This window comes from Epinephelus moara, chromosome 10 (genome assembly GCF_006386435.1).
Source record: "Epinephelus moara isolate mb chromosome 10, YSFRI_EMoa_1.0, whole genome shotgun sequence".
NCBI lineage: Eukaryota > Metazoa > Chordata > Actinopteri > Perciformes > Serranidae > Epinephelus > Epinephelus moara.
The window spans coordinates 14028675-14052885 of NC_065515.1; the positions used below are offsets into that span (position 1 = coordinate 14028675).

The 24211-nt window shown below is 42.0% G+C and overlaps 3 protein-coding genes across 5 annotated transcripts in view; 2 read left to right on the top strand and 1 right to left on the bottom strand.

Moving 5' to 3' along the window:
* crlf1b (cytokine receptor-like factor 1b) overlaps window positions 1–12650 on the top strand; it is a 20729-nt gene extending 8079 nt beyond the window's left edge. The window contains exons 2-8 of one of the 2 annotated variants that reach the window (XM_050055368.1): window positions 522–800; window positions 1021–1150; window positions 2766–2938; window positions 5787–5944; window positions 6586–6754; window positions 11029–11214; window positions 12052–12650. In XM_050055368.1, coding sequence (XP_049911325.1) covers window positions 522–800; window positions 1021–1150; window positions 2766–2938; window positions 5787–5944; window positions 6586–6754; window positions 11029–11214; window positions 12052–12068 — 1112 coding nt within the window. In that variant the 3' untranslated portion in view covers window positions 12069–12650. The remainder of the gene's footprint in view (window positions 1–521; window positions 801–1020; window positions 1151–2765; window positions 2939–5786; window positions 5945–6585; window positions 6755–11028; window positions 11215–12051) is intronic. The other variant, XM_050055367.1, reaches the window with a different exon arrangement.
* Window positions 12651–14822: 2172 nt separating this feature from the next.
* Window positions 14823–18438, bottom strand: rex1bd (required for excision 1-B domain containing). Its single transcript, XM_050055370.1, has 5 exons — window positions 18283–18438; window positions 17132–17214; window positions 16790–16994; window positions 15458–15546; window positions 14823–15262 (listed from the first exon to the last, which is right to left on the bottom strand). Exons 1-5 carry the CDS (start codon window positions 18283–18285, stop codon window positions 15190–15192), a joined length of 453 nt encoding a protein of 150 aa, XP_049911327.1. The 5' UTR covers window positions 18286–18438; the 3' UTR covers window positions 14823–15189.
* Window positions 18439–20956: 2518 nt separating this feature from the next.
* Window positions 20957–24211, top strand: part of fam78bb (family with sequence similarity 78 member Bb) — an 11388-nt gene continuing 8133 nt past the window's right edge. Inside the window, exons 1-2 of one of the 2 annotated variants that reach the window (XM_050055007.1) lie at window positions 20957–21138; window positions 21218–22280. In XM_050055007.1, the coding sequence (XP_049910964.1) occupies window positions 21904–22280 (377 nt within the window). In that variant the 5' untranslated portion in view covers window positions 20957–21138; window positions 21218–21903. Of the gene's footprint in view, window positions 22281–24211 lie in introns of both variants that reach the window. The other variant, XM_050055006.1, reaches the window with a different exon arrangement.

Sequence of the window (24211 nt, forward strand, 5' to 3'; positions counted from 1 at the left end):
GCTGTATCTAGGCTAACGGCTAACATGCTAACTATTATTTCTATGTCACTAGTCATTTGAAACAAATTTAGGACGATAGGAGATGGGTTGAAATAAACCGAAATTTCCCTTTAATGCAACTATGGCATTAAAACCCATGCATATACAAGAAAAAGTCTTTTAAATAGCCCTCCACTGTAGTGACCACTATTTATGAAAGGGTTAAGTCAGTCATTAAACAACAATGCAACACACAATCAGGTTCCAGACTCTTAGACGTGAGGATTTGCAGCTGTCCTTCGCTATATTTTTGTAAAATGAATATCATTGGCTTTTGGACATTTGGTTGGGCAAAACAAGTATTTTAAAGTCATAACCTCGGGCTCTGGGAACTTGTGAGGGACATTTTTCACTGATAGAATTCAATGTAAGTGTGTCATAAAGAGGAGTAAAGGCACATTACAGTGATGCAGCATGGTAGTAGGGTGTCTTTAGTACTAGCCGGGCTTTAAATAGTGATTATGTGTGTTTCCACCATTTAGATGTAGCAGTGATCTCCCCTCAGGATCCCGTCCTTCATATCGGCTCCAGCCTAACAGCCACGTGCACACTGAGCCCTGAGCTCGGCCTCCACGCCAACACGTTGTACTGGACACTGAACGGGATGAGTCTGTCCAGCAGCACCTACAGTGTGTTGAGCCCCGACACCCTCAGCGTCACCCTCCACAACCTCAACGGCTCCCAGCAGCAGTCTGGTGACAACCTCGTGTGTCATGGAGCAGATGGACACGTCCTGGCTGGTTCATGTCTCTATGTGGGCAGTAAGTGGAGGCTTTTCAGTCTGTGCGGAGTCATACGGAGATGAATGACTTTTAAAAACATATGTAGTGAGATCAGTCTTAGAAAGTTGTGGTGTGTTGAACATAGTCAGACAAGCATGCTAGTTTTGTCCTTGTCGGAGCACAACAAAGGGGGGATAACTTGATTCCAGCACCTGAAAAAATAATTAGTTTGCTTCTTGTTGCTCTTCTTTTCCTCCAGGGCCTCCAGAAAAGCCAGTCAATTTAACGTGTTGGTCCCGCAACACGAAGGACTTGAGCTGCAAGTGGAGCCCGGGGGGGCGGGGCGAGACCCACGTCCAAACCAAATACACCCTCAAGTACAAATTGAGGTGAGCGCCCCAGACCTGCCGCAGCTCACAGGTGATCACCTCGTCAGACACCATTCAGGTAGACTAGCAATTAATGCATCAGTGCCGCGTATAGTTTATCGTCTGCAACACGCACTTTGCTCAGAGGCTGCAGTGTGTTGTTCTGCTCGTGCAGTAACTGCTGGTATCTTAAAATTAAGTTTTTGTCATAATTGATGAAACTGTCACTACTACTGTCCTGACAGTAGTACATGAGACGAAAAAACGTGTTCCTCATCATGCTTGTAATGGCATTTACATGAATCCACTGCAGCTGAATGAAAACAACCAGAGACGAGTGTCTGAGGGTGCTTTCACACCTGCCCTGTTTAGTTTGGTTCAATCAAACTCAAGTTCGTTTGCCCCCTAAGTGCGGTTCATTTGGGCAGGTGTGAACACAGCAATCACACACCGATGTGCACCAAAATAACCTGACCGAGACCTTCTTGAAGAGGTGGTCTCAGTCCGCTTACAAACAAACTCTGGTGCAGTTCGTTTGTGGTGAGAACGTGTTCTGACCTCGATCTGAACCAACTGCAGTCACATGACACATTGTTTGGGTTAAACATGAGCATGTTACAGTCCTGGAGGATTATTAATGTGCACCTCCTCCTGTACTGCCTTAATATGCACATTCAGCACATCCAATGCATCAAAACATTGTTTTCTAGTTGGAGCCGCGCCTCGTTTTCAAACTGTATGGTTTGACTAAAATGAACAATGACAGCAATATAGTCCACGATGAGCAGCGCTAAAATCAACCTGCGTAGTTGTCCCTCCATTGTGACATTAGACAGTGTCACATTTATCTTGCAAGTGTACTCTTCTTCAATGTTTTGTTTACTTCCTGGATTTTTCCTGCATGGAAATTCTGACCAATCAAGAGCAGCTTTCTCACACAAGGCATTTTATCTGGTCCGCTTGTAAATGCTGCAGAGAGAACATGAACCAACTCTAGGCAAGTATGCAACTTTGTCAGAAATGAGTCCCTGATTCAGACCAAAGCAGGTAAACTCTAAGTCTAGAAGCACCCTAACAAGGGCTTCAATCATGTTAATCACAGCTTGTGAACTGAAACATATTTTAATGTATTGTTAACGAGAAAGATTGCTCTGGGTGCCATGTTGAAAATGGACAAGCTGAAACCAAGCACCACCCACCAGCTTCTCATTTTACAGCTAAACAGTGCACTAAAATATGTTTCTGAAAACATTTGAGGTGAGAAATAGGCACTGCACTAGCAGAAACGTGATTAATGTTTGATAAGCGCTACCTGGTTTGACAGTTTGACCGAAGTTGACACGAGCAGTGACTGACATTATCAACAGCTGCATTCGAGGCCCAGCTCTGATTAGCTGTTGTCGCTCAGGCACAGTGGGTTCTTGCAAATGCCAGTGGGAGCACTATTTGGAGGCATAGGGATGTGAATTTTTGCACAAATGATCTGCCTTACTGTCAGGATATAGTGACAGTAGTAGTAGTAAAAGTAGTAACTGTTATAAAAGTTACCAACTGTAGCTTTAAAAATAGTCAGTCTGCCTCTTCAGAAACAAACATCAAGAATTTATTTTGGTCATTATGTTTTGTTTCTGTCCAGGTGGTATGGGAGAGAGAAGGAGTGTGAAATTTACAGCACAGGGAAGCAGCGCTACTCCTGCTACATCCCCCGCAACCTCGCCCTCTTCACGCCATACGAGATCTGGGTGGAAGCAGCCAATCAGCTGGGCTCTGCCATCTCTGACATCACCACCCTGGACATCCTCGATGTAGGTGGGTAAGCAGAGTTTTTGAGGACGTCTTTATTTAACACCTGGAGGTTAATTAATGTAACTTTTGCCTTTCCTCTCATGTCTTTTTTGGTCACTTCCTTTCTTTTCTTTCCTGTCCTGTCCTGCCTTTCTTTTCCTCTGTTCCATTTGTTTGTCTGCAGATCTCCTGCATATGGCTAACACACTTCTCTGTGGGAGAGGGGGATTTATTTTTATGGTTCGCTCCCTCCGACCCGCCTCTGTAACAGCATTATGGATTCAGTCTGCAACTCTCAGAGATGAACTGTTTGGTTGTAAATGTTAATCGCACATCCGATGCCTCTCTGGTAATGGCTTCACACATTTCTCAGCGAGAAATTTAGGTTATGATGTACGAGCTCTAGCAGGTATATCTTACAATTTCTCCAGCGCTAATGTTACAGCGTGGTGTTGTGGCCTCCAGCGAGTACCACATTATGAAAGCAGTGTTTATTGTCCGTGACTGGGCATCCTCTCCCTCCATTCATCCTCCCTGCACACTGAGGAGCTGATAACTTGGAGCTGTGAGTGCGTTGGAGGAGAAGGAGGAGCGTTGCCATATGTATGATGCATTGCACTGCCTCAATAACAGAAACAATAAGCTGGAAGTATATTTGTTCTGGCTCGGTTTTGCTCTCTCTGTCGAGCTGGATGTGAGAGAACAAATAAAACTGAGAAACAGCGTCACGCACCAGCAGTGAAGGATGTCTGAAGCAGGAGTTTGCAAACTGGAAACACTTTTACAAGTTCTTTAATAAGTTCCTTCCTTTGTCTCTCGTGCTGCCATCACCTTTATCTTTCCCTCCAACTTTAAAGCACTTGATTTGTGCACAACCTTTATTGCAGTTAGTAAAATGTTTAGTTCCCCACTGACTGAGGGTACAGCACACTTTCTACAGGAAGTACAGCCTGACCTGAACCACAGGCTGCCAGCCAGTCTGTACACGAGGGGAAGTTTAATGAATCTTTATAAATTTCCACTTGCTCACTGTTATGATAGCAAATTATAAACCTTTATACATATGGTGTAAGAATGTCCACAGTTGAAGGACCTCTTGGAAGTCATTCTGGGACTCTTTCTATAATGTTTGGAAAATGAATGTCCTTGCCTTCCAAAGTGGGACTGCCCTGTTTAGGTAGAAATATCTGCTATGATTTTGGATGGATGCTATTTTCCCATGTTTTTGTGTCAATGTGACTAATGGAGACAACAGTTTTTGAAATTTGTTCAGTATCGAGCGAGAGTGCTGCAGCTGCAGGTTGCAAGTTACCCCTACGAGCAATTATGCACCATCAATTTAAAAGTTCTTGGTTTGTCAATGACAGGCTCAGATTGTTATTTTAAGTGTCTGACAACATTATGTAAAGGACCCTGCAGAGAAATAAAACATTTTTCCTTTCCTTCCACTGACCTGTTTTTTATTGTGACCAAGTCTCACTCAAGAAGAAGTCTAACTCTAAAATCTCACGTGAGGTAAGTTGTTGCAGGAAAAACAACAGGGGAAATGTACTAACAAACACACCAGATCGGTAAGAAGTCACTTAAAATAATCTGATCCTGTCAGTGGCAGGAAGTCGCGGGACTTAGCGAAGGGTCAATTGTAAATCGTCAATTTCCATCCATTAAAGACGCAGACTGGCCAATCATAATGTAGCATCAGACCGGCTCAGACCAGGGTCCGACAACAACACAGCTGTGCTCCATTGACTCTAATGCAGTTGTTTCAGATTCCTTCATTTTCAAGCTGGTTTTGTGGATTTGGAGCTAAATGTTGTGCCTGGGGCACGTCGTGTATTAATGATACTCGTTATCTGGAGAGGTTGGACAAAGATATACGTTTCTACCCTGTTCCAAAACCAAAATCAAACCCTGAAAAGTGTAGGGTTAGCTAGCTAGCTACTGAAGATATAGCCTACTGAATGTATACACATGCTGCTTTTGCTTTTTAATGACTATAACAGTGAAAAAAAGACCGACCCTGCTGTACAGGAACCAGTGAAGGGAAGCAGGGAAACTTTGCTGATATTCAACCAGCTGTGTGTCATCACAGTGTGCGCAAACACTGTTCATCTGCACACACTGTAATGCCACACAGCTGGTTCAGCAAAGTTTCCCTTTATACTCATCGTCTTCTGTGGTGATCAGCAGTGATGTGGTGGTTTACTTTTACACTGTGATCTGTAGCCTATAGTTCGGCTTTAGCTTCTAACTATCTTTGTCTTTTTAACCTGTTGTTGCTGCTGAGTCAGTTTGACATCCTGGATATATCCTTCAAACACAGACTGCAGACCCCTCTGTCTGCTTCTCTCTGGAATCACTGTTTCATTTTCCCAAAAATATGATAATATTTCTTCAGGGAGTGCAGTTAGTTACAGTGTGGGCTCCATGCTTACTCCGACAGCTTGTCAGACCATCACAAAGGGGCGGGGCTAGTAAATTAGTTAATAAAGAATACAACAGAAAGATAAAACAAGAAACAAAAAGGTTAGTCACAGAAACAAACACTTCATAATACTGATGAATGTGTTGCGCTGTCTTTCCTTTTAAAAGAGGTATTGAATTCAAGGAATTTTACACCCAAAAAATAAAAATAAAAAAGTCAGATCAATGGGAAAATTAAAAAATAAATAAATTAAACATGTGTATGAGACAGATGGCAGTGTTTTGAATGATGAAGAATGAATGAAGAATGATGAGGTGTGATGTTTGTCTGCCCTCTGTGTTTTAGTAAAGTATCCACTGGAGGTCATTCACACCTCCTGTATCCTTGCCCTGATTACTGTACATCTGCTGTATACAAACTTTTCAACACTTGTCCTTGTTCGTGCAGTGACCACTGACCCTCCTGCCAACGTGCAGGTGAGTCGCGTCGGCGACCTCGAGGACCAGCTGACGGTCCGCTGGGCCAGCCCCCCCGAGCTCAAGGACATCCTGTTTCAGGCCAAATATCAGATACGCTACAGACTGGAGGACAGCACAGAATGGAAGGTGGTCCACACACACACACACACACACACACACACACGGTGGTCCACACACACACACACACACACACACACACACCTGCAGCCTGCACACACTTTCTCTGTAGCTTTGACACCTCTGAGGCAGCAGCGGAAATATTTGAGGTGCAGCATTGACTGATCCATAAATGATGAACATAAAAGTTGCTCCTGCTGCATCTCTAGCCTCTCCTGCGTGTGCTGTCATTACAAAGCAAACAACACTTGTGTAAAAACCTTGACTGCTGCTGCTGCTCGTTTCTTTGCTGGTAAATTTTGAAAGCTGGCTTTCATCCAAAAGTGCAGCGGTGGAGCTTTTAGAAACTTTAATTCTTTCAAACTGCTTCTTTGATGTTTCCTGCCCACAGCTTCTTTACATATATTTTTTTTTCCTTTGAATTCTGGACTGATTGAGAGGATTAAGCAAATAATGTTCAAATATCCAGACTGCACCCAAAACACAGAATAAAGCCAGAAAAAGTGATCATAAAAGATCCTTTTCATCTGTGCTATAGGTGGAAGAAAAGCCTGTGAGAAAAGATCCAGCTGTTAAGTTGGAGCTGAGGAGGATTTTGACTCTCCTACCGTTTTATTGCATCATCTCTGTCATTTTGTTTCCTCCCACAGGTGGTGGATGATGTTGGTAACCAGACGTCATGTCGCCTTGCTGGCCTCCGGCCTGGGACTGTCTATTTTGTGCAGGTGAGATGTAATCCAGTGGGCATCTATGGCTCCAGGAAGCCTGGCATCTGGAGTGACTGGAGCCACCCGGCTGCCGCCTCCACACCCAGCAGTGGTGAGTACGCTGCAGAGGAAATATGAATACAAGACTGAATGAACAAAACGCTGTTTGTGTTTTTATGACTCCGTGCTGGCGATAGCTGTGGCCTGAGGCATTAAGTTTTTAAGTTTTCCGTCCCATTCTTGTGAACACAATATCTCAAGAACACCGTGAGGGAATTTCTTCAAATTGGGCACAAATGTCCACTTGGACTTAATGATGATTAGATTTTGGTGGTCACAGGTCAAGGTCACTGTGTCCTTGCATTCGTCTCATCCTCATAAACATGATATCTCAAGAAGGCCTTGAGGGACTTTTTTCAAATTTGGTACAAACATCCACTTGAACCCAAGAATGAGCAGATTAGAATTTGGTGGTTGAGGGTCAAAGGTTAAGGTCACTGTAACCTTACAAAACATAACTCAATAATTCATCCGCTAATTGTGACAAAATTTCACGCAAATGTTTAAGAGACATTTTAAGCCCAGTTCAGACCAAAGATTCGCAACGAGATGAGTTGAAGCATGCTTCTATTTGCAACGTGCCATTCTGCAACATTATAAAAACCTGCCGGTTCACACCAATGCAACTAGATGAGACAGTGTATCATCTCAATGCAACAACTCTCTGTACTTCCATTCTGATTTCCAGGTTTTCAGGTTTATTTTGTGGCTGAATATAATTTGTAGCTTCTTAAAATATGAATGAGGATAGTTATAGTGAGATATTGGCTACAGTTGCATTTGCAATAGCAATAAAAGGGCCAAAAACATAAAACGAGCATCAGGTGGACTGTAATCCTTATAAATATGCCACAATAATATAAGTAAGCAGCACTGAAACCAGCCAACAGCAGTTTGACCAGCTGAGTTGCAGGTGACACCATCAGCCAGCTTGAGTCAAGCTTTTCTCTGCAACGTTCTTAAACTTTTCTTCTTGTCGTGACTCATTGCTCTGAACTGGGTTTTATAGCGAAAAGGTCTAAGGTCAACTTCACTGTGACATCATAATGTTCTACATAAAAAACTTTTTTGGCTGTTAGTCAACATCATAACTCAGGAACAGAAGGGGAGACATTTGGTCAGACACTGAATTGGTGACTCTAACCTTGGATGTCCACCTTGAAACTGTGCTGATTGTATAGATGATGCTGCCGGGGAAAGGATGTGTGCAAAGCACCCATGTTTTTACAGACGTGGACGTAAACTGTAAGTGCCACTTGACTGATTCGAGCAGACGTACAACTGCAAAGCCGTAACTCTAGTCCAGACAATCAATACAAAATCCACCAAATGTTTAAAAGAGTAACCGAAGTCTTTCCTTTCATAGTCTGTCTCGTGTCTTAAATGGCTTTTAAAAGCTTCCCAAATGTCTCTGGTGCCCACAGATCTTGACCATTTGTTCCTTTTCTAATAATCAACCTTTCATTGCCAATTAAAGCCAGAAAAAAACAATGTCCTTATCCCTGTTTCAACATCCTGAACAAGCAGATCCAAACCGCATGTGACCTAGGAGAAACCAAACATCAATAGTCTAGATACCTTGATAGAGATCTCCCAGCAGAGGATTAGAGGGAGCTGCAAAGAGCCAGGGGGACGTTTTGATAGATTTTTGTCCTCGGCTTCAAAGATTGATCAAGTTAAAAAGCTGGTTGTCTGTCCGCGGCGCACACAGGGCCTATAAAGCTTGAGTGGAAGCAGGTTTGGGAGCAGGAGGAGCAGATAATGAGTTACATAGGTCATGTGGTATTTACTCCCCAGAGGGAGGAAGTCGTTATAGGGCTATGTTGTTTGCCATAAAGAATTGATTGTAGCAGACTTACGACTTTCAGTAGCCTCTTGTCCCCAGAAATAGAAGTATGGTATAGCACCTCCACAGTTTAGACCATTACAGAGAAACATTTTTCTTTATATGAAAGTGTTTACGTCTCGTTTTGTGAAATTAAGGAGCATGAATCATCATAAATGTTCTCTAAGCGACTCTGTTTGTACCAGAAGCCTGTGTAGTAGAGAGAGGTGACAGGTGTGCTACTGTAATGTTTTGATATTAAATTTCTTTTTAATAATGCGGCAGAGCATTATCTCAGGGTTGGAGTCTGATACTAGGAAAGTGTCATTTCTATCCTTTGATCTCAGGTAAGTTATGATCCACATTAGTTTTTATTTCTGACACGTTACAGGCTAAGCAATTATTGAATTGATATTTTAAAGGGTCTGTGTGGCTGTACTTGGGCATAGTGGTGCTGCGAGCTACATGCTAACATGCTCACAATGGCAATGCTGATGTTAGGGGCATGTTTATCTCAGTTTAGTGTGTTAGCAAGCACTTGCTAATTAGCACTAAACATAAAGTACAGCTGAGGCTGATGGGAATGTCATTAGTTCTGCAGATATTTTCCAAAGTATCAGATAAATGGAAATGGAAAATTGGCACTGGAAGCGATGTGAGAAGATCACAAAGTGCATTTATCCTCTGGGGAACATGAATGTGTGCCAAAATTTAATGGCAACCACAGACTGTATAAAATAATGGACGTAGCTGCCGTGACATCAACCACTGGTTTGTGGACTCCCATTCTGAAGCCTCATGTTTGGTAATTCGGCCGTCGCCATCTTGGGTTTTTTGAGCGGGAAATGACCAAATTTGGATGAGAAGGTAGAGCTGTGGGAAAGTGAGGGGATCTGACTGAGAACCATAAATAATGTATGCAGCTAGCGTAACGTCACCCATTGGGTTTCAGACTCATTTTGAAACCCATAGTTTGGTATATTGGTTGTCGCCATCTTGGTTTTATGAAGCCAGAAGTGACCATATTTGGGTGAGAGGCTGTCGCTGTGTTGGAGTGAGGGATAGTTCTGCTTGAAAAGCCGAGGACACTATGGGCGGACAGCCTGTCACTCAAAGTGACCATGCCTTTAATTATGCATAACTTTAAGCCTTCATAAAATGTAAACGGGTGAGTAATGGCAACATTCACCTCCCATACAGAAATTTGCTATAGAGACCAAAACTGTTTTTGTACCAGGCTGTAAACATGTTGATTTCTACTGTAAAGTTGGGCATTTTAAATGGGGGTCTATGGGGACTGACTGGTGTCCGGAGCCAGCCTCAAGTGGCCATTCAAAGAACTGCAGTTTTTGGCACTTTTTGTCTTTTTCAGCCGCAGAGGTTGCTGCTTGATGGCAATTCATCCAGTAGTTGTAACCAATTGTCAGACAGATCTTGCCTCCTGAGAGCCACAGTATTAACATGGCTTAAAACACTTAACTTTATTTCACCACGTTCATCCACTCAGTTTAGGGAAAGGCGATTCCAAACTTTTAAAATTTGATACGATACCAATACTGATACAAATACTTTTTATTTCTTAAATGGGTATGAGATTTTTTCAATATAATAATGATCATTTTTAGGAAATAAAAGATCGTAACACGTAACGAAATATTACGACACATACCAGCCATTAATACAAATGTTTATTAATTTGGCATCTTCCTCTTGTTTTTGCTCAGACTCTTTACAACTCTCAGGGTGTGCTGTTTTTAATGTAAAGAGGTTACTCTTGTTGTGTGGAACTTTTTTGTCACAAATAGTGTATCTTGATGTATTTTTATCTACAGGGTGAAAAGTTGCACTACACGAGACTACATTTCCTCTCTGCCAAATGTCCTGATGTCACATAGGTTTCCACGGTGTTACACGGGCCAGCTTAATTTCAGGGCTGCTTTGGCACAAATATTATACAGAATTACTGAAAACATTTTGAAGTGATGCAGTCAGCCACGTTTTGCGTATATATATATTTTACTAACTTTTTTTTTTTTTTAAAGGAATCTATACACAATGAGTAGGATCAATCCGCCCATCCCTGCTCAGTAACAGTACTGCTGTAGAGTTCTGGGTACATAAACCATACAAACCATAGTAACTGTCTTGATTATTACTTTAAGCTCCACAGCAGATATTCATTTAAAGAATGAAGGTATCTGTTCCACTGTATTTTTTTTTTTATCTTTTTTTGTGTTTTGAGTTTATTTTTATGTTACTTTTGGTGGTCACACCTGAAAATTTTGACTACATGAATTCATAATTATTTAAAAAAGAACCATGTGGGTCATGTTTATGCTGACACATGACGTAGTTAGCGGCCAGTGCATAATCTATACACCACTAACACCTGTCCTCGCTATAACCTTGACGCTGTTCTCTCATCCTCCCTCCTCTCTGTTACCTCTTCCTTTCTTTACTCTCTCCTTTGTCTCCCCCCTCCTCCTCCTCTCTCCTCCCAGAGCGGCTGCAGACTGGTTCCTGCGATCCTAAGCCCGGTGAGCAGAACTCCACCCTGCGGCGGGAACTCAAGCAGTTCTTTGGCTGGGTGCGCAAGCATGCATCTGGCTGCAGCGGCATGTCAATCAAACTGTACGATCAGTGGAGGGTGTGGCTGCAGAAATCGCACAAAACGCGCAACCAGGTAGGTAAGCAGAATCTCTCTCTCTTTTCAATATACCTTCCCCAACACACACGCATACTCACACACACATCCACTGCTGCATTGAAGTCCTGAACTGAATTTCTGACCCTGCCTTTGTTATGCCATGTGGTCAGCATTTTCACAAACACAAAGAGGACTGATTTCTCTTGATCTGGCTCTGTGAAGTTTCAGTCCGCACTTTATGATCAGGTAAAATGTGCGGTTTCGACTTTACTGGCCCAGAAGTGGGTCGATGAACTCTGATTTTATTACATATTTTAACAATTTAGACTTCTGATCTTCAGCTGATGACCACAACAAAGAGGAGCGAACATGTAAATGCAATTAACGGCCCACTCTAATGTATTCCTTTTGTTTTCTCTTGGCGTGAGAAGACCCTTTCACAAAAATAACTCAGGCCAAATGGCACGCAGAGCCCCGGCATCTCCTGTGTGTTTATGTGACTTTGTGAGTTCAGATCCCTCAGCCACATCCTCCGCCGCTCAGTCCTTGAACTCACAGAAACCTTCACTCTACCTGACTCAATTAGCTCAGCAGTCTCCGGGTTTTTGTGCTTTATAGGGCACACGCTGTCGCCTGAATAATGTCTTTGTTCACAAACCGTGACAGGTTCCCATTGATTACCTTGAGAGAAAGGTAGCAGGGGGCCCGGAGCAATACGCAGAGAATAAGAAAGAGATGATGCGAAGAGAGAAGAAGAGAAAAGAGAGGATGCGAGAGAAGAGGCAGCCAGACAGAGCAATTATCGTGATGATTGTAAATTGCATGCTTTTTCTCGTTGAATTATCCCAGTGTGAACCATCTGCTTTTGTCTTTTCAGATTCTACAAGACGATAATTCATAGCAGCGCCGCTCAGCACCACTGTGGTGTTTAATTCAAGAACAGCATCAAGAAACACTGACAGATAACTGGCCCCGAGGGACCCAGCTGTGTGAGAGGTCCAACGCCCCGCCTGAGGGATACTGCAGTGTTTGGTCATAAAGCCTTAACTTGAGTTTAAAGGGCCCGAGTGGAAGATAACTGAAGTGAGACAATGCAGCCTTTTTCTGCTGTTTCCGCTGGCCAAATCTGTCCCTTAGATCTGTTTGCACAAACACAAATGTTAAGGCCCTCAGTAACTGCACTTTTACTCTAAAATAAAAGTCATTCTCACAGTTAAGACTTTTTAATAATTTAATGTAAGATAAGCAAGTCATTAACGGTACTTTGATGTCAAACTATACAAACTATGCCAAACAGAATTGCAGTGGCAGTAAAATGAGGGACGTGGGACCAAAATGTACAAAACAATCCTCACTCTACTGTTATAGCTCTAGACGTTTAACAAAGTATTTTTGTGAGGGTGGTTTTCTCCAGGCAAATATAAATGTGAGATTCACATTGTTATGGCCTTTAGGGTAGTTTCTCTCTACATTTATTACTGTTGGAAATAATAAGTTCAGGGTAGGGCTGCAATTATCGATTATTTTCATTATCAGTTAATCATCTGATAAGTTTTGCAATTAATCGATTAATTGTTCCATCTAAATAAAATGAAAAATACTAGTCATCATTTCCCGATTGTTAAATGAAATGTCCTACAATCAACCCAAAATCCAAAGACATTCACTCAAACTCTGAAATCTTCTAACAGAATTGTAGAAATATTAAAAATGCTATCCATATATCCACATAGCCTGAAAAACACTCACCCATTAGTTACATTTTTGTTTCATTTCACCTCCTCCAACCAACAACCATGCAGCAATGTTGTATTCAACTGAGCTAATATTATAACTCATACTGGCTCGCAAAAAAAAAGGACTTTTCCTGCTAACTTCCCAATGTTGGTTGGTTAACATTATGTGTATGGTATGTGCAGTATGTAGCCTACAGTGTCCTAGCCTAATCTGTTAGCATTCCATTAAATCTACTATTTCAGCGGGTGATAATCCACTTACATGCTTGAATGTACATTTTAATTTAGTTAAGATGTGCTGATAATATAAAATTTAAGTCTTTAGTCGTCTTACCTTTAAAAGTGCATCGCAACCGTTTTTTTCTGCTGTCACTCCACTGCGCTGTTAGCGAGCATGTGCTGCTAACTTCCGGGAGCCATTCAGCGGCTCGAAGGGCCGCCATTGCTGTGAACGGAAATGACGCGACTCTCTATTAAGGGCTCTGGCCCCGCAGCTAACGTTATCCGCCTTGCTGCTCCAACAAGGGCTGCGATATGAAGCTTTGTCATCCAGCTTTGAACTGCAGTGTCTTTTTGGAGAGTTATAATAGTAAATCCATAGCAATGAAATCCTACAGCGAATGTCTTCTGTAGTTATTTATCCGTTTTCCAATTAAAAATGAAAGTCGAAAAACATTTAAGTTTGGGGTAAACCCTCGGGTTCGTTAACGTCACCAGCCGTCCAATCACAGCGGAGAAGGGGCGGGACAAACACCTTAATGACCAATCATCTGAACAACAACCATAGACTGTAAAAATGTGCCCAAAGGCTAAATACAATTGAATAAGAAAATAGCTGTATCTCAGAAAATGTTTGACCGATTTTGAAAATGTCTTCAGATTTGTGCTTAGGTGAGCCCCAACACTTCCTCTAAAGGAAATTAAAATTTCAGTTGCAGGTACAAATGGGCCAACTGGAACTAACTCAGTTTTTTTGCTACAAAAACCCTGGAAACGATTGTCAGAGTAGAAAGCGAATAACTTTTAGTCGATTAATTGTTTCCATTCTAGTTCTGTGAAAAGTAAATTTGTGAACTCACCAATGAGCCATTTAAACACACTAATCACCTATTGAGTGGTGAGCCATCTAAAATGTTGCCCTGTGCACTATTCAAATAGTTAAATTTATCCATCAATCCATTTTCATCCGCTTATCCGGAGCTGGGTCGCAGGGGCAGCAGGTCAAGCAAGTCACCACAGACATCCCTCTCTCTAGCAACGCTTTCCAGCTCCTCCCGAGGGACCCCAAGGTGTTCCCAGGCTAGTTGAGACATGTAATCCCTCCAGTGTGTCCTGGGTCTACCACAGAACCTCCTACCAGTGGGTGGGAGCCACAGGAGCCTGATATGGCCATACTTTCAAATGTTTTGTTTGCATTTCAGCACGCTGAGCTGCCAACTCCGTCAAATAAAACATGCTCGACTTCACCGACCTCACCACAGACTGTTTGGTTTGTAGCTGCTGCAGTACAGATCCAATCACACGTTGCATTAAATTAAAGAACGCTTATAGTTCTTGGCTGTGACCAAAACCATACACATTTTTTAAAGATCTGGGTACACAAGGATCAAATGCAGGTATAGTTTGACTGGAGAAATTTTACTACTACTTGGTATTTAGTTGATAACTTCAAAGGTCTTGGGTACAGATACCCAGTTGTATTAGTAACTGAATCCCCATTAATAAGGCCTCACTATCTGTCACATGTTTATGCTGTCCTGTGTCTGAGTAGACTATTTCTTTTAAGACATTTTATACTGTTTATATTTTTATAACTGCATATTTAAGGAATGTTTTTGTGTAAGTTATATTCTGTTACTGCACCTGTAGTGTCTGAAAAATACTCTGTAATGTATAAAACAGTAAAAATTCATTCTTTTTATTTTATTTTATTTAAAAATACAGTTTATCAAGTAAACAAAGACAACGGGATGAGCCTCCTGGAATTATTTAACCTTTAGAATATTTACACATTTCTTTTTTTTTTTTGTCTTGTTTTTTTTGCTGAGGCATGCATTAACACAAACACATGACTACAGATAGAAACACAGAGTCAGAGTGTGAGAAGCCCCCTGCAGGGTGGAGTAAGACTGCAGCAGCGAGCAGGGTGGAGCCAGAGGGGGATCGATAAGTGCAGCAGAGGAGTCCAAGATGGAAGTTGCAGCAGAGCTGAGTCGATCCGTCAGCTCGGCCGTCTGGTGATGTGAGAGGGCGGCTGCAGGCCTCCTGGGAGCCACCTGTCAGTCAACCTCCTCAGAGTCATACTTAAAGTCCTGCATGATCTCACTCAGAGCCTCTTTGTTCTTGATGATCCTGCAAAACAGATCACAGTGTTACAAACATTTGAGGATATCTCTGACAGTTTCTTTTACAACCGAAGGATGGCCTGTTAAATTAGGAGGAAACGGGGAGTTGTGCAGCCGACAGCGGGTTGATAGTGAGTGAGTGGCTGGGTCAGCAGGGAGCGAACGCAGTAAAAACGGAGGGGTGGTTAATAGCTGCTCTTACTCGTGCTTGATCTCCTGAATCTGTTCTTGACAGCCTTCGTCCTCCGGGTGATCCTGGGCCCGCTGCCTGGCCAGCTGCAGCTTGGCTGTCTGTTGAGAAGGCACATCAGATAAGATTTATGCAAACCATTCATCAGTGGAGGACGGAGGGGAGACAGAGGGTGAACTCCAACATAATGGGAGCTTTATGACATTACTGGCAGAAAAGGAAGTTGAGTTAAAATCATAAAGGAGTGTAAAACTTCATACAAAAGTGCTACACATCACCTCTGAACACCAGATGTATGACTGTTCAGGAATGTGGAAAACACCGAGGCGTAACATTTTTAACAACAGTGTCTATTCGCTCACGACGAGCGCCACAGACAGACTGCAGCTCTCATGTCACTGACTTGAAACAGAGCCTGAATAATCCCATCAGACGCATCATGCAGTTTTCCACGAGTGATGTACACTTTACACATTTATGACTTGAGCTGCCAGCATAATAATCGGTGGTGAAATGGATTTCAGATGAGAGTGAGAGATTATGAAATGTTCTGCATAAGAAGTCTGCCCCCTTGTGGGCAAACAGTGGAGTTGTATCAAACATTAAATGAATGAGGCCTTCTTGAGATATCACTTTCACAAAATAAGGTGGACACAAAGTCACAGTGACCTTTGACCACCAAATTCTAATAGTTCATTATTGAGACCTAGTAGATGTTTGTGCCAAATTGGAGGAAATTCGCTCAAGGTGTTCTTGAGATATCGTGCTTACGAGAAGAGGACAGACAGCAGGATGGGCAGCAGGACGGACGGACAACACGAAAACATAATGCCTCAAGCCACTGCTATTGCTGGTGCGGAGGCATAAAAATGCAAATGAATTGATCCCCCATTACATAGAAGATCTCTTAAACATGGCATGGCCGCTATCTTCTGATGGCTACTTCCAGCAGGATAATGCACCATGTCACAAAGCTCAAATCATCTCAAACTGGTTTCTTGAACATGACAATGAGTTCACTGTACTCCAGTGGCCTCCACAGTCACCAGATCTCAATCCAATAGAGCACCTTTGGGATGTGGTGGAACGGGAGATTCGCATCATGGATGTGCAGCCGACAAATCTGCAGCAACTGCGTGGCGCTATTATGTCAATATGGACCAACATCTCTGAGGAATGTTTCCAGAACCTTGCTGAATCTATGCCATGAAGAATTAAGGCAGTTCTGAAGGCAAAAGGGGTCCAATCTGGTACTAGCAAGGTGTACATAATAAAGTGGCCAGTGAGTGTACCTTTTCCCCGTCTTGGATTCAATATAAAAAACAAAACAGAGTCTTTACTCACCAGTTCAAGTTTCTCCTTCTCTTTGCTCTGAAGCTTTTCAATGTGCTCAGAGAGAGCTGGTCTGTCAAACTCATGGTGCAGCTTCCCCTTGATCTCCAGCACTTCCTTGGAGATCCCACAGAAGGCTTGCGTTACCTCATGGACCAGCTGCCTGTAGTGGTCGAAGTCATAATGGGGTCCTGTCCTCAGGTAGGCCTCATGTCCTCTGAAAGGCAGCAAAAAAACACAAGCAGAGATGAGTGAGGTGTACAAGTTTGACCTCTATGTTCAAGGACAATGATCTCCGGAGGCAGTAACGCAGTAATTTAATAACCATGTGGTGGGTCATTACTAGATACTTACTCTTCAAAGAGCTGATAGGTCTCTAGCCGCTCAGACTGAAGTTGATAAAACCTCTGGATCAGGGCTTTAAAGTCTGCAGGCACCTACAGAGAGGAAATTACATTATGTACAGAAAGAATAAACAGAATATTAATCCATCAAAGCTGGATAACTGTAATAATAACTATTATTATTATTATTATTATTATTATAGGTATTAATATGATTACTTTCTGTCATTTTATTTGTACTGTTTTACAGAATGATAGAACGTATGGGAAAAAGTAATACAAAATAGAATACAAACAAATAGAAATACGTATATAAATAAATAAAAAGGTCAAAATTGCCCTGTCCCTCAAAAGCTGATCATCCCGTGACATAGTCAGTGACTCAGTCTCTCTTCATATTTGTCGTTCACAATTTTCAGCTATTCATTTTGTGTTGGTGGGTCTGCCTTGTACCATCTCTTTGTCAAGGGCTTTTTACAGGCCGCCAACAAGATTTACGGTAGTAATCTGTCTTCTCATAACACTATTTCTCCTGCTATACTGCCTAAGTACAATATCTGCATGATCTCATAACCCAAAATTTTATTAATAACCCATGAACATTTACCCAAAACTGTACAATTTAGGACCGAGTCAAAATACATGGTGTAGTGCTCTCTCCAAGTATGAGAGGATGTTGTAGACTGTTGTGTTCTCCAAATATGCAACCATTTATCTTCTGTAATATATATAAAAGAAAGAAATATGTATGGACAAAATATAGTTGAGCTACATTTAGTTGCATATTGTATTCATATTACTAAAAAGAAATATTAGCATAAATTGTGTTTTGGCCTTTGAACAGACTAAATGAGCACATTTCCAGTGGTGTTTGACATATTATAGGCTAAATTCTTAATAAACAATTCTCTAATTTTAATTATGTTACATTGTACTACATCTGACTGGTTAAAATTATGTGTTTATCAAGAGATAATACAATAAAGCTTTGTTACAGTAAAGTTACAGGTGACAATCGGCTCTTTAATCCTGACATTAAACGCAACAACTTCAGCTCCACTAGCCAAGTTACTATTAGCTTCCGTTAGCTTAGCACATTTAGAAGTGTGATTTTAGAGATTCTCAGACGTTAAACTGTGATGTTAAATGTTCAGTACTCACCATGTTAACGTGTCGGAAAATACTGTCGCGGAGTTTCCACGGTTTATCACAGTGACATGTTTATATTTTGTAAATTCAGGAGGTAGCTTCACTTCAGCATGTGAATCAGCAGCAATGTTACCCGGAAATGGCGTTGCTGCTCAGTGTATATCGAACGCTTTCAAAATAAAAGTTCGTATTCAACAACAGACTGACAGTTCCTCTTGTTGCCTTTTTATCTTATTTTATAAATATAGTTTAAACATTGTTGTTATAGTTTAAACGTTGTTTTTCTGTGTTTAAACTAGATATTTATTATCAGCATTTTTTGTAATAACATTTTCCTGTGAAATGATAATAAACCTTGAGCTCTTCCTGAAGTTGTGACAGTTTTTGTCAGTCAACCCAGAGTTATGACATAAACTGCATTTGCATTGTGGGTGATAAGTAGCTACAGTAAAGGCCTATCTGTATTTGTGATCCCTGGGCAGGGAAATATTTTACTATGCAGACAGTAGTCCACAATATAAACAAAACTGTTTGCAAATTTACAAACAGCATATCACATAAAAAACGTCCCACAAAATATACATTATTTAGTTTCAGGAAAAAGCTTGTTCCGTATACAAAGGTTTAGATCAGTGATCACATCATAGCCATGTTAAGTCATGTTTTAGCCAAAGTGTTGTTTTGAAAACACTGAAATGTAGCTTTAGCTATCCACAAATTATGAGGAGGGTCTAAAGAAGATGGTATATGTATTTCACAGAGTCGAACATGGAGTCAAATATAGAAGTGACAATGGTATTTAAAAAGATATATGCAATTGAAGTTCAAGTATAGGCCTAGAAAATATTTATTTATCATTCCAACCTTAAAAAAAAAGCTTAAATTAAATATTGTTTCTTTGGGAACAGGATATAGTGTATTGTGATTTTATGATTTTTAAAACTGCACATTTTTAATAACATTTAAGGTCTACGTGTAAAAGCCAGACTAGAGACAAGAGTTGAAAATTAGCAATAGCTATAAACTCTGTGCAACACATCATCCCTATCAAATAATAATAATAATAATAATAATAATAAAAAGACTAACATTAGGTCTGACAACACATCTATTATATTTTGTTAATCCTGCATTAAACACCTAAGTGCAATACAAGATATATATATATATATATATATACATATATATATATATACATATAAACATACTTTTACACATATGCATGAAGTAGCAAGAAAATCAAGTAAGTTTTACATGTGATAATGCTAACTAAGGTGTGTGTTAGGTGCAGGTTGGCTGTAAAGTGTTCAGCAAAGTGTTCATTTTGGTCGTGTTGTATACATTTTAAAAAGACATGTACAAGATGTGTACAGTAACGTACTGTTAAACTTCAATTAAAAGCCTAGCCCCTTTTACTGGCCCGGTGTGGCTACACATTTGACAGAGAGGCCTGTCTCAATAAGAGGCCTGGTGTTGTTGCCAAGCAGTTCATTTTTATAGAAGTTCTTTGGATGTATAAAACCAGAGTGTTGACTACCCACGTGAGCTAATGTTAGTTAGCTGCTTAGATCGTGCATACAAACAGAAATGTTTTAACATTGTCAATATAAAGATGCTACACGTCATTAGATCAGTTGATTTCATTTTACTGAAGCCATGAGCACCAGAGATGACCCTAAGTCATTCAGATTTGCTGGCATGACAAAAGCAAATAAGCGGTGAGTCCTTTCTTCTGAAGCTGTCATAGAGTCAGACTATGTGTCCATTCCTCAATTACCCAGTAAGTTATCTATATTACTTCAGTCCATAAGGGTCCACCAATCAAAAGAATTAAAGTGTTTTTTCATAGAAATCAATCCAAGTTATTAATATTGTTTTAACAGGACAAAGTGGTGTTGTGTCTGTACGCCGGGTGCCATGAAACAAGAGGCATATCACATGATTGATATGTTATTTGAAGCCTAATTTGTGTACAAGTATTCATGCTGGTTCAAAAAAACAATTTGATCGCATTTTCCATCTTTGTTGAGCAACAGCGTTGTGTAAAAGGATTTAAAGGCCTGTCCCTTATAGATGCCTGTCTCAAATATAGGCCTGTTGAGTTTAGTGAATTGAGCAAATAATAGCCTGGGCTACTAATTGAATTTTTACGGTAGATTGTTAGCACTAAATATGCTTTTATTTACCCAACTAATGTCACTGAAGGTAAGATACATGCTGTTAGCCTGTTACAGCCAGCAGAACAGGATAAGCACTCTGTTTTTCAGCCAGCATGAAGAAGTCCTTAAGATGCTCAGAAAAAGTTTAATTTGAAAATATACCTTGTGGTGAGTTTGTTTTGGCAGGACTGTGACGGTTTTATTTTGAAAGGGGTCAAAATGTCTCCTGCAGCTGACTCCCACTAACCAATCAAATGCTCCTGTGCACAATCGAAACACCCCAGCTCTTTCTATTTAATTACAGAGGGTGTATTATTAAAATGAATTCACAATAACATATGGAGTGGTGTTTCATAAGCACAATATCTGGGCTTATTAATCATAAAAATGGTCCCTGAGGTGCAGCTATTCTACCTGTTGCTTCTTATCTTGCAGCTGTATCAAACAGAATAACAGCCCATCCACTGGGGGCTGATCTGAGCCTGGTCTGCTTTGTGTTTATGCCATTAGAAAGCATTATTCCAATATGGAGGAAAGAGGTCGCAAAGCTACTACTGTGCAGACGCGGGCACTCCTACGCCTTCAGTCTCCCTCTGCCGTTCATTGGTCCATTCAGCATCTTCAGCACCACGCAGGCTGAACAGCGACACACAGCCGTGCAGCCTTCATCAGATGAGGATGCCGAGCGGCGGATACGCTGCCCTCCACGGTTACTATGACACTGTTTATCTCAGATTTTTGTCAACCCTAATGTCGTTGTTTCATCAGTCTTTAACATGTGTTGACAGCCGGTGTATCTGCAGCTCATTGTCTCCCCGGGTTTGATCGGGAGCGACCCGCCTGTGTCGTCTAACTCTGCAGGAGGAAGCTGTTTTTCCCGTCACAGATGCTCGGACTCCCAGGGTTTGTTTATTCCACCGGGTTTCCCTCCGGTCGAGAGGACAGGCATGCCGGACAGTGACATTACCACGGCTCGGGTTATAGGCAGCAGCAGCGTCTCATGTTCAGTGCCGCATCAACAAGCCTCGCCGCCCGACCACCGGGTCCCCCTGCCGGCGCCCCGGTGTCCGCCGGTCCCCCGACGCCTCTTGTGACATGACAGCTCGGGGACGGAAGAAGAGGATCAAAGGTTACGGGCAGGGGTCCAAGCAGGAGCAGAGACGGGTCGGATCCTTGAGGAGAGGGCGCACGGAAACAGACTGTGTGCACTGTTTGAGAGGAGAGGATACAATCATACCTGTATCAAAAATTCATGTGATACTTTATTAGTCCCCGCAGGGTGTTTCTCGTGTGGCTCCCACAGAGAGGTCAGAGCCACGGAGCAGCGGCCCCTGGAGTTGCCTATACTGACACAGGGGTGTCCTGGTCTCACTGAACCCAGCTGTCCCCCCTCACTGAAGCCTTATTGTGATTCTGATTCGGGCCTACAGCGTGGAGAGTGGTAGCACCCACCTTTGCCTTACAGTTTCATCTGATGCACGGCCTCATAGTGTTGATACTGGTCGAGTCCCAGTCAGCAGTGTTGTTCCCCAGGCCTGGCAGGCTCACTTGGCTGCTCCTGACCATCACCTTCACCTGCACCGCCATGGGCTGCATCCAGAGCATCGCCTGTAACAAGTCACGCATCAAACGGGAGAACATCGTGGTGTACGACCTGTCGGCCACCATAGACCACTGCCCGACTGTCATTGAGGAGAACTCGCCCATAGTGCTTCGGTACAAGACGCCCTATTTCAAAGCCTCGGCGCGGATTGTGATGCCCCCCATTCCGCGCAACGAGACATGGGTGGTGGGTTGGATCCAGGCGTGCACCCAGATGGAATTTTACAACACCTACGGAGATGTCGGCATGTGAGTTCACACCTCTGTCACCTGCGTCCTCATTACACCCTTGTGACGTGTTTTCAGATGCAAAAAAAAAAAGAGTGTGCGCGTGCCTGCGTGCATGCTTGTACACTGTATAAAACGTGTTCATGCTTGTGCATCACACTGAGTTGCATGGAGGAGCATTTGTGCACGCAGCAGGTTAACTGTGCTTGTCAGCCTCCTTCATTCAAACGCCCACCGACAGATTCTGTTCCTGTGACTCTGGCACCTAAATAGAAAAGCTGCTATTAGAGGAGCTAAACAACAGTTGATGCTCTCACACTCAAATTGTGCCCACGGAGACATGTCCTCCCCCACACCCACAACACACACACACGTATATATTATCTGTAGGGCATATGTGAGGGGGTGTTTAATCCTGCTGGGTTTAAGGGGTGAGACACTGCATGGGGCTCAGGGTGGTTTTAGGATTGGTCATGACAGCATAACAAATAGATGGAAGGGGGACACCAGATGACAATAACAGTTTGGCACAACAAAGAGATGATGATAATCCACTGACATACTGAACCACTAGATATCATTTACAGGCAGCTGCTGAGGTCTCAATGCAAGCTTGTGTCTGAGTAAGAATTGTAGAGCTTCTGAAACTATCTTGTTGCCTCTGTGATTTTCTCTGTGAACAAAAAATCACAACTTTTCCCAACTCAGACACACGAGTGTGTCAGCAATCCCTTATCCAGAGTCACTTTAAATTCAAAAAAGTGGAACTGCTGTCACCTCCAAATTGACTGGCACCTCATTTATACATTTCTTTGAATAAAGTGCAAGAACGTAAAGTACATGAAAGTACCTGCAGTCTATATTAGTTAGCAAATGACTCATTGGACCTTTAAAAAGCAACCTAAAGCTGTAGTTAACTTTTGTAAAATCAACTTTTTGTCATATTTGCTAAACTGTCACTACATCCACACAGAAGCAGACAATACAGTTTGTAACAACTCTTAGATCCTCTTCTGCACTCCAACTCACATCACCATCTGCCCGCTTGACTACCACGGGATCTAGAGCCTTCAGCCGTTCTGCGCCCCCGCCTCTGGAACTCTCTCCCCGATGACATTCGCAATATTGACTCCCTTTCCACTTGAAATCCCATCTAAAAGTACACCTTTTCAAGCTGGCATACTCAGTCTGATTTAATAGTGACACACATATTGATGATGATGATTTTATTTTGATGATTTTATACCTAATATTTATAATCATGATTTTTGTCTAGTCATTATAATAACTTTATTATATATCACAGAATTGTTAGGTTTTAGGATCTATGGATACATTGTTGCTTGTTTTTTTAACTGTGCCTCATAAGATGTCCTTGAGTGTCCTGAAAAGCACATATAAATAAAATGCATTATCATTATTATTATTGTAAATTCAGGTTCCTTCTCACACTCCTTGTGCTTTTAAAGGGATAGTTGACCTAAAAATGAAAATTCAGCCATTATCTACTCACCCATATGCCGATGGAGGCTCAGGTGAAGTTTTAGAGTCCTCACATCCCTTGTGGAGATCGGCGGGGGGAGCGGCTAGCACACCTAATGGCTGACGTCGCCCCAGACTAACGTCCAAGAACACAAAATTGAAACCACAAAATATCTCCAACATGCTCATCCGTAGTGATCCAAGTGTGCTGCAGCCCCGACATAAAAAGTTGTTTGGAAAAACGTCATTTGAACTCTGTTTTTAGCCTCACTGTGGCCTGTAGCTCTGACTGCTTCTCTGTGCTCCGCGCTCACGTGTGCGCACTCAGGGTGATCGGTGATGCACGGTCTCTGAAGAGCAGCAGTCTCATCAGCACTGATGTCCAGATTCTCAAGTGCAGGCATCGCCAATTCCCAGTCTGAGCAGCAAAGACTTTCCTCATCCGTTGGCATTGCTTTGCATTTGAAACA